The 15923-nt window shown below is 34.3% G+C and overlaps 1 protein-coding gene across 1 annotated transcript; it reads right to left on the bottom strand.

Annotated features, from left to right (window-relative positions):
• Positions 1-12240: 12240 nt before the first annotated feature.
• LOC122592597 lies at positions 12241-15694 on the bottom strand. The gene is made up of 7 exons (XM_043764870.1): positions 15526-15694; positions 15286-15327; positions 14070-14152; positions 13868-13969; positions 13204-13418; positions 12830-12924; positions 12241-12650 (listed from the first exon to the last, which is right to left on the bottom strand). The coding sequence occupies exons 1-7, from the start codon at positions 15665-15667 to the stop codon at positions 12382-12384; spliced, it is 948 nt and encodes a 315-aa protein (XP_043620805.1). The 5' UTR covers positions 15668-15694; the 3' UTR covers positions 12241-12381.
• Between the last annotated feature and the right edge of the window lie 229 nt (positions 15695-15923).

Genomic DNA, 15923 nt, shown 5'->3' with positions numbered 1-15923 from the left:
GAAGCCGAAAGGTAAAATCGTTTTTAACGACATTCAATGCTTAAAAGAAGTTCCGATGAAGAAGTTTGAGCCGAATATTTTGTTAAAAATGAAATCTTGGAGAATGGACGTAAAATATTTTGAAGCTGTGGTTGAAGATGGTGATTCAAATGAGCTTCTCAGAATCTATGAACCATATCATCTAGCCAATCTGTGTAAGGAAGATCTTGTGATGTTAAGAAAGGAAAGAATGAAGACTATGGGTTGCAGTGTTAGATTAGTTCAACAGTATGAACTAATGGTGAAGCAGTTGTTAAAAGACAAGTCTTATGCCAAGATTGTTTGAAGATTGGAATATCGCTGCTGCTGAAGATTCTGAAGACTGCTGAAGATTTTAAGATGCTGATGTCAAGGGGAAGTTTGTTGGTGCATTTCCTAGTGACAACAACATTCATGAAAAGTAGTTTGAATATTTCATTTATGTAAAGTCGAATGTTAATCATGTGTTAAATAAAGTCAACCTTGACTGTTGACCAAGTCAAGCTCGACCATTGACTAGGTCGAGCTCGACCTTTGACCAGGTCGAGTCAAGGTCTTGGCCGATGACATACTAGGTCCGTTTAAGTCCATTTATATTAGTATAAATAGAGATTAAACCTTAGGTTTAAGGTTAATCTTCTAGCTTTTGTTTCTTTCGTATTCTTGTGTTTAGGAACTTGGTATTTACTTGTAATTGCATTTACTGAAGTAATATACGGTTCCAGTTTATTCATATTTGTGTTCGTGTTCATATATTGTGTTGATTGCTAGTGTATAAGATTTTCCGCATTTATACATTAGATACTTAATCTCGTGTGATCCGGTGGCAAAGGGACTTACACGAATCTATATCAACAATCATATGTACAAGAACATGCGACAATGTTCGGCTCTAACGCCTACATTTGGTTAAAGGTCTTCACCTTTTCATTATGGAATTTCTACTGGATGGCTCTAACGCCAACTATTGGTTAAAGGCATACACCTTTCTTAAATCGCCCAGGTCGCACAAATTAATTAGATGGTTGAAGGGTTAAATTCCAAGGCATCGAAATTAATTATGTTGGCTATCAATGTTATCATTGATCTCCCGATTCGGCTAACCACACCATCATTGTCCAATGAACATTCGAAATGGGCTAACCACGCCTCTTAAGTAATTTCAAGATGTTAAGACACCCTTAATATCTAGAACAACAGTGTTCTTACGAAATAAACTGAAATTGAGAATGTCCCTTCTTAATTTTAATTCCTACCAAGATCTTATTCGATTCCACACCTATGTATTATTTTAATGCAAACATAAGTGGAAATCAACAGTTATTAAACATACTGCAGAGCAAAGATCATAGCCACCAAGTGGGATCTTAATCGCTCACACAAGGTGCATATATCTTATCTTTAATCACTGTGTTGATTTGACTACTTACTGAATTTATTGTCTAGTAAGTCAAAAATCATGATTACCCAACAAACAGTGCAGTAATATTAATTACTCATTTTACTATTTTACCCTCATTAACAGTTTTGGTTTTTTAAACAAAAATCAAAATGGATCGAAAGACTAATGTTCATTCAAAAAAAAATTTACATCAAACTACTCAAAAGCAGTTTTTTACAACCATGATTGATCACTCTGGATCAATCTCGCCCCTCCTAGTACATTGTTTCTCTACGAAGCACTACCCCTAACGATTCCTATTACTAATATCAAAAGGGTATGGGCTCCGGCCTTTGCATTATATCCTTCATCGCCCATAGAAATTCCCTACAGATGAATTTCCCAGTAAAATCAGGGTTGATTCTCTTCAACTCGTCGAGAATAAACCTCCTGCCATCTCTTCTCTAGCAACTCTAAGCTCTTCTTGTGTGGCATCGAGAGTGTGGTCCAATATCTCGATTCTTGCTTTCAAACCCCTGTTGACCTCTGAACACATTTCTTGTTCGGTCTTCGAACATTCTTTGTGTGATTTAAGCAGATTCTCTAAAGACTTGATGATATCATCATTTAGTTTGTCCTTTGCGATTTGTTGATCTTCGAGGTCGGCAAGAGACTGAAATATAAAGTTAAGAAATAAACATTAGCAAAAATGAAAAAAGAAACCAAATGAAAAATGTTTGAACACACCTTTTGTAGAAATTCTCCTAGCGATTTTAGAGACATAATGAAGATTTGTGTTTTTAAAAAAAAATAAGTTATTGATGATTTACATATGAGTAGAAGTGTTGACTTATATAGAGGGGTAAAAGACAGAATATTGAACCGTCAAGTAGTTATTTTTTTCGTGTCAAGACTCTTGTTTACCTTTTTACACGCGTCTTATCCGTGGAATGGTTTTGGAAATTTTACCATTTGACTCCGGTCAAAGCTTTCTCTAGAAACTTCAAAGTTATTCAAATAAAAATGATTTTATTAAATAACTTTGGGGACAATTGTTATGCCTGAAATTTCAAGTACCAATATCTTGAAAGCCCAGGATCTTGACATCTCAGGATCTTGACACAGTAGAACATTCGGAAGATATACTAACGTATTGTTACACATGTTATTATTTCCTCTTGAGTCAAACATACAGGATCAAAGATAATCAATATCACACATGGGAAATACCTCTAACGATATAAAATCAAGCATACACGCAAAGAATCTCTTCAACACGCAAAGAAGACTTAGTCCTCCAACATAATCGGACTTCAAGTAGAATTCTGCATGAGGAGAAATACAGTAACGGTCACTTGACCAGGGAAGATCTTCACCAATGTTCAAGAACTGAAGATATGGAAGATCCCTACAATAACGGATAGTTAGTTTAGCACTTGCATTATAAATAGAAGGAGGTTGATCGATCCTAAGCACTTACTATCATCTGCTATAATTCACTTATACTCACACACACTACATATTACTTTCTTCGTTGCTTATACACTTAGAAAAATCGATCAACCAACTTCCACCCTTTGTAATCATTTCAATACAAATCAATAAAGAACAAGGCAGGATCGATTGTTTCCTCCTGGGTTTTTATGCCGGCGATCCTCTAAGGATTAAGGGCTTTTCCTTGTCAACAAATATCGGTGTTATTGCTCTTTACTCTTTATTTTACGCATTACTTATTTGATTCTTTCTCGATATCTTCTTTATCTTAACATATTTTGCATAATTTACATTAGTTTGCGATTATCATAACCTTCTTTATTGTTTAGTCGACATAATCTATTGTCAAAAGTCTTTCTTAACAACGCATCTTTGCAACTCAACACATTTTACAAGCACACAACCTCACGAACGAAAGTTTGGTTACTTAATTAATCTAAGTCTTCGACGTAAATTATCTTAGGTGATTTTTGACCAAAACATGGTTGGTTTCCAGGAACAACCGACTGGAGGAGTAGGAGTCGGTACTCAGGTCAGACCAGCTACTGAGGAAGAAGTTGGGAGCGAGCTACTGGACGACATTGCTGCATACTTCAATTTTGACGAGTACGAGAGCATATTTGAAGAACCGATAGACCCTTCAGCTAAAGGCAAGTGTGCATATGTCAATGCATTACTTGACCTACTTAATCCAAAGGAGAAGGGATCATATGAGCTATCTCTACAAACAACCATCGCAAAAGGCAGGGTTGAGATAGACAATCAATGAGGGTTAGACTCAAAACAGTCTTGAACTACTAAGTTGATTGAAAGGATGAGGGGGAGTCCAGCTAGTGTAACACCTGAAGTTTTTGAATAGGGTTTTTGGCCACCACTTAGGATGACAAACGAAGACTTAAAGGCCATATCTAGATGTTGATGTCAAGGGGGAGACTTTTAGTGCATGATTCTTAATGACATGAGCATTATAGATATGTGAAGTATATTTATTTATAAGTTCAAGTCTTGTAATTATCTTGTAATTATCGTTTGTCCATAATATTACCTTGTCATATTTTGTTGAGCCAATTGAGATCCAATTATGTTTATATGTTTGCTTATAATTTGTATTTTGCAGGTTTTAGACATAACATGTAAAAAGTCATTAAGTTAATATTGTTTCTGCGTATTAACAGCAGTTGAGATATTAACTTAATGTACTTCCAAAGGGAAGTTAAGATAATTGTGTTTCTGCGTATTTACAGCAGTATAAACATTATCTTAAGTACACACTTCCAATAGGTAATATAGAAGACGTTGTTTCTGCGTATTCACAACAGTTGAAATGTTGTCGAAGGCTAATGCTAGTTCTGCGTAGATTTACAGCAGTTAAAGCATTAGTTGAGTTAATGTCAATTCTGCGTCTTGACAGCAGTAAAGACATTTACTCACCATATCCTAAGTGTTATTTGAGGGTTCCTAGGAACAAGCAAAAGATTTGCTTGTTCAAGTAAGAACACGCAAATGGTCATTTGAGAGTTTCTAGGAAACAAGCAAATCTATGCTTGTTCTCAAGAACTCTCAAATGGTTTGAGAGTTTTTGTGGAAACAAGCAAAAGTATGCTTGACCACAAAAACACTCAAACTGTTTTGTGTGTTCAGGGAAACATGCAAACGGCCAAAACCCTAATGGACGTTGACAAAGAAACACGCAAATGACATTGGACCTGCGTCTTTAGAAACACACATATGCCCATATGCGTGTTTCCTAGTCTTTGCCTATAAATAGAGGGTGTGTGTATGCGTGTTCCGAACAAGAGTGTAGAGAAGGAAACGAGCAAATCCTAGATAGAGAACTTAAGAATACGCAAACACTTATGGTTTTCTTGTGGGTAATACTTGTCTCGTGCACGAACCGCAAACACACACCCGGCCCCCCAAACGGCTCGTAGATTTAGATTACCACGCGTTTGGTAAAATGAATCCGGAGAGTCATTCCCAGAGTGTTTACTATCTCGCAAAAAGATATATATATATAGTGATATATATATATCATCTAAAGGTTGATATATAAACCGTGGGTTATCTCGAGGAATTTTCGCACCTCAACATATCCTTAAGTCAATCTCGGTTAGGTAAGAGTACAATGCCCAAGGGACTTACACCAGATGCATTCCCAGCGGCGCTGGAATGTCTCTTGCGACGCTCATGACTCCTGTACGTATTCCGAGGTCTGATTTCTTCAGCAATTTGATTCTCGAACTCCCCCACACTTAGCTTTTGCTAAGTGTATGGTTTCCTCCAGACTACAAATCAATATACTACTACGTAGTAATTTTATCGAATAATATGGTACTAATATCACCTTCCTTTATATATGTATTTGATAAATGGTAAATGTGAGTATGATGTTGTTACACACTCAAGTTGGTTAAAAACACTCACATGTTAATTTTTCATATTGTTCGCTTATGGACAACATTATCATCAAACTATTATGTTTTAATAACCTACATAATAATCTTAGACACTTGTTGTGTACCAGAGTTACTTATCATCAAACAGAAGATATCAACAACCTACATTCTATCAAATTTACCTATTATATAAAATCAATATACTGTACGAATAATAATAACCAAGAAAATCATTACTATTAATAATAATAGTAAATATTTTAAATCAATGATCACATATGTAGTATTTTTTTCAAAACATCCAATCATAATTATTAATTTTGGGCTAACGAGGAAAGATAATTATAGTACAAACATTTAAAAAAGTACGAAAAGTGTAACACTCGTCATTTAAAAACCTGGATTTTCAAAAAACTTTCGCCAAACGGCATTTAATAATAGCGGAAAAGGATCTCATATAAATCTGCCCATCCGTAACCAGATGAAACATTTGAAAACATTTGGTGTTACTATATGCATCATCGAAATAATAAAAGAAAATCCAAGTCTTGGCACCAACATAAATGCCAAGCATTATTACATAGTCTTTAATCATAATATCGTAAATGAAGTAGCCAAACAAAAGATTAAGGGTAGTTTAAGCATCAAGAACATAAATGCTATCGTCTTTAATGTCTCTACCCATCTTCAACAAGCTATCCTTTCTTTAGCTCCAAACTCATCTAATCTGATGGCACAACATTTTCAAAGAGCAAGTGTTAGCTAATAAATTAGCTAAGTAAGAATAACATATTTGAAAACATTTGCCAATTAGATATATTAACAAAATCATATCATCGTTATATGTTAATAACACATGAGCATCATAAACATCATAAACATAAGAAACATCATGAACATCATAAGCATCGTATAGCATAACACATTAGGAATTCATCGTAGTCCTAAATGTGCCTATCATCATAAAGCTTTGCTTTTCATCTTTCTTTACTTTCTTTATTTCTTTACTTTTCTTTTGCCTAGACGTAGGCTATGTGACATAAGCCACATATACTTAGGGATGTGGGGTTGTGTGTAGGCGGTCATAGACCATACAGGGAGTCCTCAGACCTGAAATGATGGGTAACCAATAAGCAGTCCATCGGCGTCATTAGGAAAGACAAAGTCATTTCCAACTGAATAAACCGTTTATGCCTTTATGCATTGGTGGTTAGTTACTCCACCCGGAATAAACAAACATAACTATGCCACAAGGAGCAACTCAAGTGACCACGTATGCACTAGCTTTACAACTATCAGATTCATGGGACTAGTGACTAGGTGATCAAGCCACACATATAATCATATCATAAACATATCATCACTTCATGATCATATTACATAATCATATCATCATTCCATAATCACCTATCATAATCATGTCATCATTAAATATTAACTCTACATAAGAATATCATTACATCATGATTATTTAGCTTAAGCATAACATCGTATTATGATCACATAACATAAACATGGCATCATATCATATTCACATTTCATAAGCATATCATCATTCCATAATATGAGAACTTACCTTATGTCTTTGCAACCTGCATATACATGTTATTCATCATAGAAAGGTAAGCATCATATCCTATATCAACCTCCCATAACCCCCTTTACTTTACTTTTAATCATACATAAACGTTTGGAAGGTTTTACTTATGAAAAACTTGTTTTGTTGTACCACCAGGTGACAAAAGATGTTATCTTACCTCGGTACAGCTTACCAACCAGTTATAAGAATCTTACAGTGCTTGCTAAGTGCTCCCGACTACCTAGAATGAGTACAAGATCGACATATAAGCTAATCGAAGTGTTTTGTACAAACTGGACATCAGGTGCGTCGCACCTCCCTAGTGGTGCGTCGCACCAATCAACTAAAAACTCAGATTCTGGGCAGTGGTGCGTCGCACCTGGGGTGCCGACCAGCAACTCAATTTTTAAACTTGCTTTAAACGATTCCCATTCGATCTCAAACCCTCCCGACCTAGGGACATAAAATTGACCTTTTTAATGATACTATTGATGACTCAAATCAATCAATTGATCCTTTAATCATTGGCTTACATATAGCAATCGTTTGATCACCCGAAAACATGAAATCAACGATCAATCAAATATTTAACCCAACCCAAACCCTATGGCCTCGATCGAAATCACTTGCATAACATATATGATCAGATTTCAAAGGGAATTTACATATATTACCTGTAGATGACTTAGGGGATTCAAGATCTTAACAAAACTTGATCAATACGGCATGAAACAATGAAATCTTGGAGGGAACTTTGCTTTGGGGAGGGAGGGAGGAAAGACTGGAGGTTTTCTCCCGTATAGGACTGAATTTTGTGACAATTAGGGATACCTAATTGCTCCTTAACTCCTGGCCATCAACTCCTAACCTTGCACTTTGGGACCCTCAACTTCTAAACTTGACTTTCTTAACTTAAACCTCTATCGGGAGTCTTAACATTCTAACAAGCACTTAATTACTTAACTTTACTTCAATTACTTTTATTAATCAACATATCGATCCTATCATATTAAACACATAAGCATTTAATCACGTAATCCCATAAAGGGCATATAAACTTAACGAAACTTAACGTTGACTAACGGAAGGTCAACTAGTCAAACATAAAAAGTTTGGGATGTTACAAAAAGTATAAGGTTTTTTATCCTTCTTCTTCCTTCCATCTCCGACCACCACCACCACCACCATGATCATCTCCGACCACCACCATGATCCTCCGGCGACGGCGACCATCTCCGACGAGACATACACATGTGTAAGTACAACTTTTTTAGCATTTTAGGGTTTAGAATTTCTAGGTTTTTTCCTTCACGGGACAACCACCACCAGCCACCATCATCTCCGACCACCCCAACCATGGCGCCGGCAGCAAGGGTTTCGCCCGTACCGTAGCAAACCGTCACTATCTATTGGATCGCCGCCCATCAAATCCATACAATTCCCATATGCGTCTCTTGACGGTCAGCTTAGAATGGATGAGGGCCTCTAACTCGTACCGTATCTACCCGAAAAAGAACCTGACACATGTGTAAGTCTCGCCGGAGATGGTCGCCATCGCTGGAGGATCATGGTGGTGGTGGTGGTGGTGGTCGTAGATCCGAAAGAAGAAGAGAAAAATCCTTGTACTTTTTTAAATGTTTGTACTATAAATAACCTACCCTTGGACTACCAATAATAATTTAATATCAAAATATGTACGATAATTTACCTTGTAAGTCCCAACTATATAATAAATGAGTACTGAAGACACCTCTATGTCGATGGTAAGATTACTTTGCAACACGTTCACTAGATCTGGACGTGACCAGTTATAGTGAACAGTGTATCAGGTTATCTGGAAGATTTACTTATTTAGGTGACAATATAATAAGTAAATAACAATGCAATAATGTAAATAACTTGTAAATAAATGGTGAGACGATATGTAATTTTCAAGTGTATTTTATTTATTGACTTTAAATAAAATACAAGGTTGTTGCGGAACCAAGATAATACACGAATGTAAATATCCTAACAACCTATGAAATACAATTGATCTATACTTGGAAATTCTCTTAAACAATCGAAACACTTAAAGTTGTGAAATGTTCCTTTTAGCGATTGAGAGAATATTACACAAGTTCACTATAAATATTGCAAAGTAAGATCTACAAAGGTTGATTCTTGGTTGTGCAAGGACCTCTATTTATAGTTGAAGGTTGAGCATTGGGATCCCAACTTCGACGTACAAATATGGTTGACAGCACACAAAGAATTAATATTTAATTCTTATATATGCTAAATAAAGTAAGACAGAATATCACTTTATTCAACCAGTTTACATCTATGCTCTTTTAACCAAAGACAAGATTATTGTCCGGGTAAAAGGATGTAAAGTAAAAGGTCCTCCTCGTAAATAGTGTAAAGCTTTGTAAGTGCATTTACACTGATGGTCTCCAGTCCATTGATCTGATAGAATGACAACTAGGCTTCGCTGGCATTGCCATTCTCTCTCTTCCACTTGATGTCTTCGACTTCAACTGGAATGTCTTCAGGTGTGATCTTCAAATCTTCAACTGGAGGAAGTCTTCAGTTGCATAAACTGTATATTGCAACTGGACTTCAAATATTTCATGCAATTCTTCTGCTCTCCAGTTTAACTGGAGAGGCTCTAGTCTTCAGCAAAACTGGACCTAACATACCTCTTTGGGATCTTAAGAATAAGTGATTTTCAGAATTCATCGAAGAGTTGTGGCTTTATTACTTTACGTCTTTGAAACCTTAAAAATCAATATTATTTTCTAATGGAAAAACGGGACAGTATATATAAGCATTGCAAAGATTTATTCTAGTATCATACGTGTATTATTCTTATCTACCAACATAAATAAGGAAACATAGAAATAGCTAGGGAAAGAAACTTTATGGAGAAGTTAGAGAATGATATAGATAAGAAAACAATTATAATATTAAATTAATTTTTTTTTAATGTATATAATTAAAAGGACACTTTCCGTTTTAAGACAGAGCCACGTGTCATTCAATAGAGGCTATAATGTTGTTTTAGTTTATTGGTAGATTGCCGGTAGAACTGAGAAAAAAAAAATTAATTTTTTCGCTTCTGATTCTGATGGTTTTATTTTCTTCTGTTTTTATTGGTTGAGACTATTTTTGAAAATGAATTGACATTTACTTATAGAAAGATCTTTTCATTAATGAAGTTCAATAAAAAAAACAAATATATTGGTAATTATATTAGATGGGTGTCCGTGTGTCGCAGCAGAAAAAATAGACAGCATTCGAGGTATTGTGACAATGTTAATTTCAAATCAAATATTTTAATTAGAACTTTTATTTGTATGATAGTTTTTGAATATAACAAACAAAAAAATATTTGACGAACAAAGAGAATTTTAATAAAGTCTGAAATTTTTGTAAGCGATTTTAGTCACATTATATAGAATAGAAATAGGGATGTATTAAGATAAAGGGTAAATTAGACATATCAATTTTTTAAAAGTTTAAGGAGGAGTCCATTTCTTTTATAAGAGAGTATAGATTTTTAAACATAGGGTTTTTAAAAGTTTGTTTCAAAGAAGTGGGATTATGTACTCTACCATTATTGTTCATGCATAATTATATATTTAGAATATTTTACAATATCTTAAAAGAGGGATTTTTACAAATCCTCATCCTTTCAAAAAAAATCTTTAAAAATACCGAAGTTGTAATTATTTATAGTGTATAATTTTTCTCAAATTTATAATTACGTTTTGTTAATCAATAAGAGTTTATTTTAGCCTACATAAAGATTCATAGAAAACTTTATAAACAAATATATATATATAAATATATATATTAAACTCACTTCATATATATGACATGACATACGTTCATCAATTAGGACCATCTCAAAAATCTTAAACCTTAACTCTACCCATTAAAGTTTCATACCAAAAATTACAACCAAGACCCAACTCGGGTCAATCTGTAGGTTTGCGGGTTATTAGGTTAAATTAATTGGTATTCGATCAATTTAGTCAAATGAGTTATTTTCTAGACAAATTGATTGACGGGTTGAAATGTTAAATGTGTTGGTTTTGTGTCAAACAAATCGATATTAATTATAGATAAACTAATATAAAAATATTTCTAGGTTGGAAGGTAGACCTAGAGGTGTACAAAAAATCGGGTTGAAACCTGAACCCAAAACTGGCCAACAACAGGGTTTTACCCAACCCAGTGGTTACTAACCGGTTTGGGTTTTTGATTTTTTTATCGGGTTGAAACTGGGTTGAGATCGGGTCGGGCTTGGTTTTTTGTCAAAAAAAACTGGTCAAACCTGGTCAATACCGAGTCAAAGTTTGACCGAAAACCGGATTCAAACCTGGTTGGATTAGGTCAAACCCGGTTTTGTTCCCATTGACCAAAAAAATGGGTCACGTTCGAGTTCGATTAGGGTTGAATAAACATCGGTTTTTGTACACCACTAGGTGGACCTGACAACCCAAGGACCCAACCCGGACTAACCTGAAAAAAATCAAATTGGTGAGTTGGCAGGTTGAGACACCTGACCTAAAATTGTTTTCTTCAAATTGGGTATAAGGTTAGATTAAGAATTAACAACCTTAACTTGATATACCCAAAATTACACGTGTGTAAAATTTTATCTGAACTTTATATTCAATTTATCATATTAAACTTCATATCAGTAAACATGTCAAAAAAAAAAATATTATTTTGTGAGACTCATAAAAATATCAATGAACAAAACTAAACATTCATTTTTACAATTAAACTATATGTTACTTTTTTTTTTCTCTTTATATTTTATGCAATGTATGATGCATATATCAATTTATCTTTTAACCCGGTAACTGATCGGGTATTAATTTAGTTAATTTATTATTAGTGTTGTTTATTTGTTTAATGGTAGCTAGCAAGATTGTTTATATATGCAATCAACTTTTTTACATTCATGTCGATGTAATTATATCTTATTAACCTCCTGGTTTAGTTTTCAGGCTTCTTGTTAAAACTGATATTTTGGTATAATCACAAGTTTTAACAAGATCGTACTAGACTAGCTGCCCTTTTTGCCAATGTGATAGAAATTTTGATATCATGTTGATGTTACCAGATGGTACTAGATTATGAGCCTTTGTTTCGAGACATATAATGCAATCCAAGTGAACATCATATATTATCTGTTGATGACTAGCTAACATGACACAGGTAATATGTTTGGTTTAGATTTTGGAAAGAAACACCCATAAATCTTGTTAATTAGAGTTGGAAAAATGGACAGGTTGGGTAATTGGTGTATATGCGTTCGGTGTTCCGATAACAGTTCACAAAAATATATTATTCTTTTGAGTAAATAGTCATTCAAATAATGTTATAAAATGGAACAAATTTAATTGAATTGCATATAATTTGCGATGGTGGTTGTGACTTTTGCTAACAAGAAACCTGAATATAAATGGAAAATTAAACAACTTAACAAGGCGAAGAAAGTCATAATAAGGTAACCATCAAGTATCTGTGGAGGTTTCATCTTCAACGGGTGGTGGATCAAGCAATCGAACTGTTCTTGGAAGCAGAAATTCAGCAAAGATGGGATAATGAGATGAAGGATAATGACCATCAATGTTATCGTTTACCACTTCACAAGATACAGGCACTAGCGACCGACCTCTAAACAGGATCCAGTCTATGTGCAAATCTTGGGTTTGACGATCCCAACACAGGCAAAGTGCCCGGAAAATCAACTTCAAGAACTCAGCAGCTCCTTGTTTGTTACCTAAAGCCACACAAAAAGATAAATAATAATAAAAGGAGATATACTAGAAGCCGTAAACTGAGCAGGTCGGGTAGGTTGGATCTCAGGACAAAATGGGTCACAATGAACTTTATAATAAGTAATAACACCCTTAGAGGTTTAGCTTACTTGGGTTCGGTGCAAATTATTAAAACAGATACCTTTAAATCCATGATATGTGCGTATAAGAGACACATTCTTCCTCAACCGAGCATTGGGCCATGCATCTCTCATATCACCTACAGCGCCGTGCTCTCTGAATAATTTGGAAAAATTGCAATGTAAGGTCAAACTAAAGGCTAATATGAACATTCTAGAGATATATAAAACCCATACTAGTAGTACGTCGTTTCTAATGGATTCTCAAAAAATTGGATAAATTAAAATCGTTTTTAAAGCTAGTAATTAGTCAAACTTAATTAGGTCAAAGTTAAACTGTATCTCTTTTTTTTTTTGAAAACAAGCCAAGCCCTTTCCATCAAAGAGAAAATATAGAGTACATATGGTGCTTAAAGATCAATACTTGTATAATTACCTTGATCTTCCCAGAAGAAAGCGTCCGGTGGTCGACTCTTTTTGTGTATTAAAACCTCCACAATATACAACTGGCAAGCTAGGGGGTAATGATGCAATGTGCTGCCATGTCAGCAACGCACTTCGCCTACGGGCACGTGGACTGAACTCATCCATGTTCGTATTTACTATTTGAAATGAAAAACCTGGGGGCTCAATTCCTTTCAATTGAAATGTGTACAGATTTTGTTAAAGAAACAATAGTGACTGAAGCTGGTAAGTTTGATCCATTTACTTATAAATGGATCACTTTTGGTTGTGTATTTTCCGAATTTTCCGAAAACCTTAGCTAAAATGTGTTTGTTGTCAATCGGGGTTGAAAACTGCACAAAGTCTATCTCTAAAGTGTGCAGCTTCCTAAATGGTTCCAAATTGCTTATGGATTCATAATTTACACAATAACTACATATACAATATTATCAAAAAAATGTTTACCGGTCAACAAAACCAAATCAAACCCATTTTGAGCTGTACTACAGGTGGCCATTTCAAGCTGAACCAGCTTTAACCCCTTACTCAACCTGGAATGGGCACATGGCATATCCAAGTAACTCAATGACACAAGAAATTTCAATTGCATATTATCAAGATTTGATGATAACTACATCTAAGCTTGACAAGGATATTGCCCATGTGGCAATGCACGGGACTACACTCCCCCATGACATGCTTCCAGGAACAGAAGGAGATTCCGACAACCAAAATGTTCCACCTTCTAATAATTCCACCTTTGATTAAAAAAAAACGACCAAAAAAAAAAAGAAATCACAAGCTAGAAAAAAGGCAATAGATTATAAAAGTTCATCAGATGAGTACACACTATATTACCTTTTCCTTGTCATAAAAAATGGTGCAACATTGATCAGCTACATCTTCGGTTCCTTTCCTTGAAATCCCGAACTGATCATAACCTTGTATGTTAAACAAAAACAATCCCACTTTTCAATTAGGCATATAGGCATTTTAATATGAAAAGCTTCTTGCTTTTATCACATAATATTGTAAATCAAATATTGCAATCCTTTTGGGATAAAGAAAGTATCAGATATCTGAGAGCCACAAAAATGGCAAATATCTAAAGTTCCAAATCAATCGGACTTCTGATAAGTGATGGCAGAAGAACTAACATGCAGAAAGATTTAAGGGTCCAAGTCACAGAACGTATAGGAGTGGGATCAAGTCGAGTGTGTATTTATCTAAATTATTAAAGGCTACTATGGCTTTATATGTTCACAAGTATTGACGGCTGGCTGTTTCTCACTCTCCCGTTTTGTTTTTTCTTTTTTCTTTTCTTTTATTTTTTTTTGTAATTAACAGAGGAACTTAAGAATTTGAAACAAAAAGAGTCCAGTCTGTCGAAAATTGCAACACATTCTAGTTTCATATACCTTCTTAAGACTGCAACTTATATTTGCAGCATTTCAAGCTTTAACCACTCAATTTGATTTCTCTCTTTGCAGATTATTAAAGATTATCATCTTAGTATATTGTATTCTATACATTTGACAACAGTCAAACACTACTTCTGACATTTGCATTCACAAGTTGTTCATTAATAAGGTACTGATAATGGAGCGACAAAGAATTTAAGCAACATAGATACCATACTCATAATTAAAGACATTTCACTATATAACTTGTTTCAGTCCACTTTGACAGTAAGTAAACCATAAAGAAGCAAGATGTTTTAAAATACTTTCTAGCAAGCATCACAATCATTTCACCATGGTCAAAACATAATCAAAAAATCATTACTTAAACATCACTGATTTAGATGTTCAAGCTATAAAAGGGGATTGATTTAGGGGGCGTTTGGCTTTGTGTTTTCAAAATGGCATTTTTGAAAAGCATGTACCGCAGGCAATCACCTCTTTTCTCTAAAACTTTTTTCTGATTATCAAAGTTCTGCAAACATGATAATCAAATAATCTCTTCAAAATGCACTCTGAAACACCCTCTAAATAAAGTTCAATCAAATCGGCAGAATCATAACTAGGGGCAATAATAATTAATCCTTACACAAAAACAGTCACAAGAATATTACCTGGCAAGCATTGTTGGAGATACTCTAATTGAGACTTCACACCTATCAAGTAAATATAAACACAAACACAAAATAAAATAGTTTCCATTTTTCAGCATCAAAACCCAGAAAGAAACAAACCCATCTTGGAAAACACAAAAAATAACCAAGACCCTCAAATCTTTTTCAAGATTAAAATAACTCTCAAAGATCTATATCTATTTATTTATATATATATAATAAAGCAAAAGGACTCACTACCTTGTTGAGTGCAAAGAATAATTGGGGAATAACTAGTGATAACACTAACACACAAATCTTTCCTTTTTTCCCAACAATTTGGACCATTTTCTGGTTGATCTTCAAGTAAATTGAAGGTCAATACTGTCAGAGAAACACTCATTCTACTATTTATTTATTTTTGCAAAAAAAAAAAAAAAAAGGAATCAACTTATTACTAAATTGCAGATCTTTCAACTTCCTTACATGACAGTTAAATTAAATTTTAAAGTACAAAAAAAAAAGAATTTGTTCTCAAAAAATGATTAATTTTTCTTTATATCTTACTTTTTGCTTGTGTAATAAAATACGAATATGCTAATCAAAGCAGGTTGAAATTGTGTGGGGTTTGGATTTTATTTAATTTTATGAAGATTTAA

The sequence above is a fragment of the Erigeron canadensis genome, chromosome 3 (genome assembly GCF_010389155.1).
Source record: "Erigeron canadensis isolate Cc75 chromosome 3, C_canadensis_v1, whole genome shotgun sequence".
Lineage (NCBI taxonomy): Eukaryota > Viridiplantae > Streptophyta > Magnoliopsida > Asterales > Asteraceae > Erigeron > Erigeron canadensis.
This window is presented reverse-complemented; position numbering and strand designations above follow the sequence as displayed.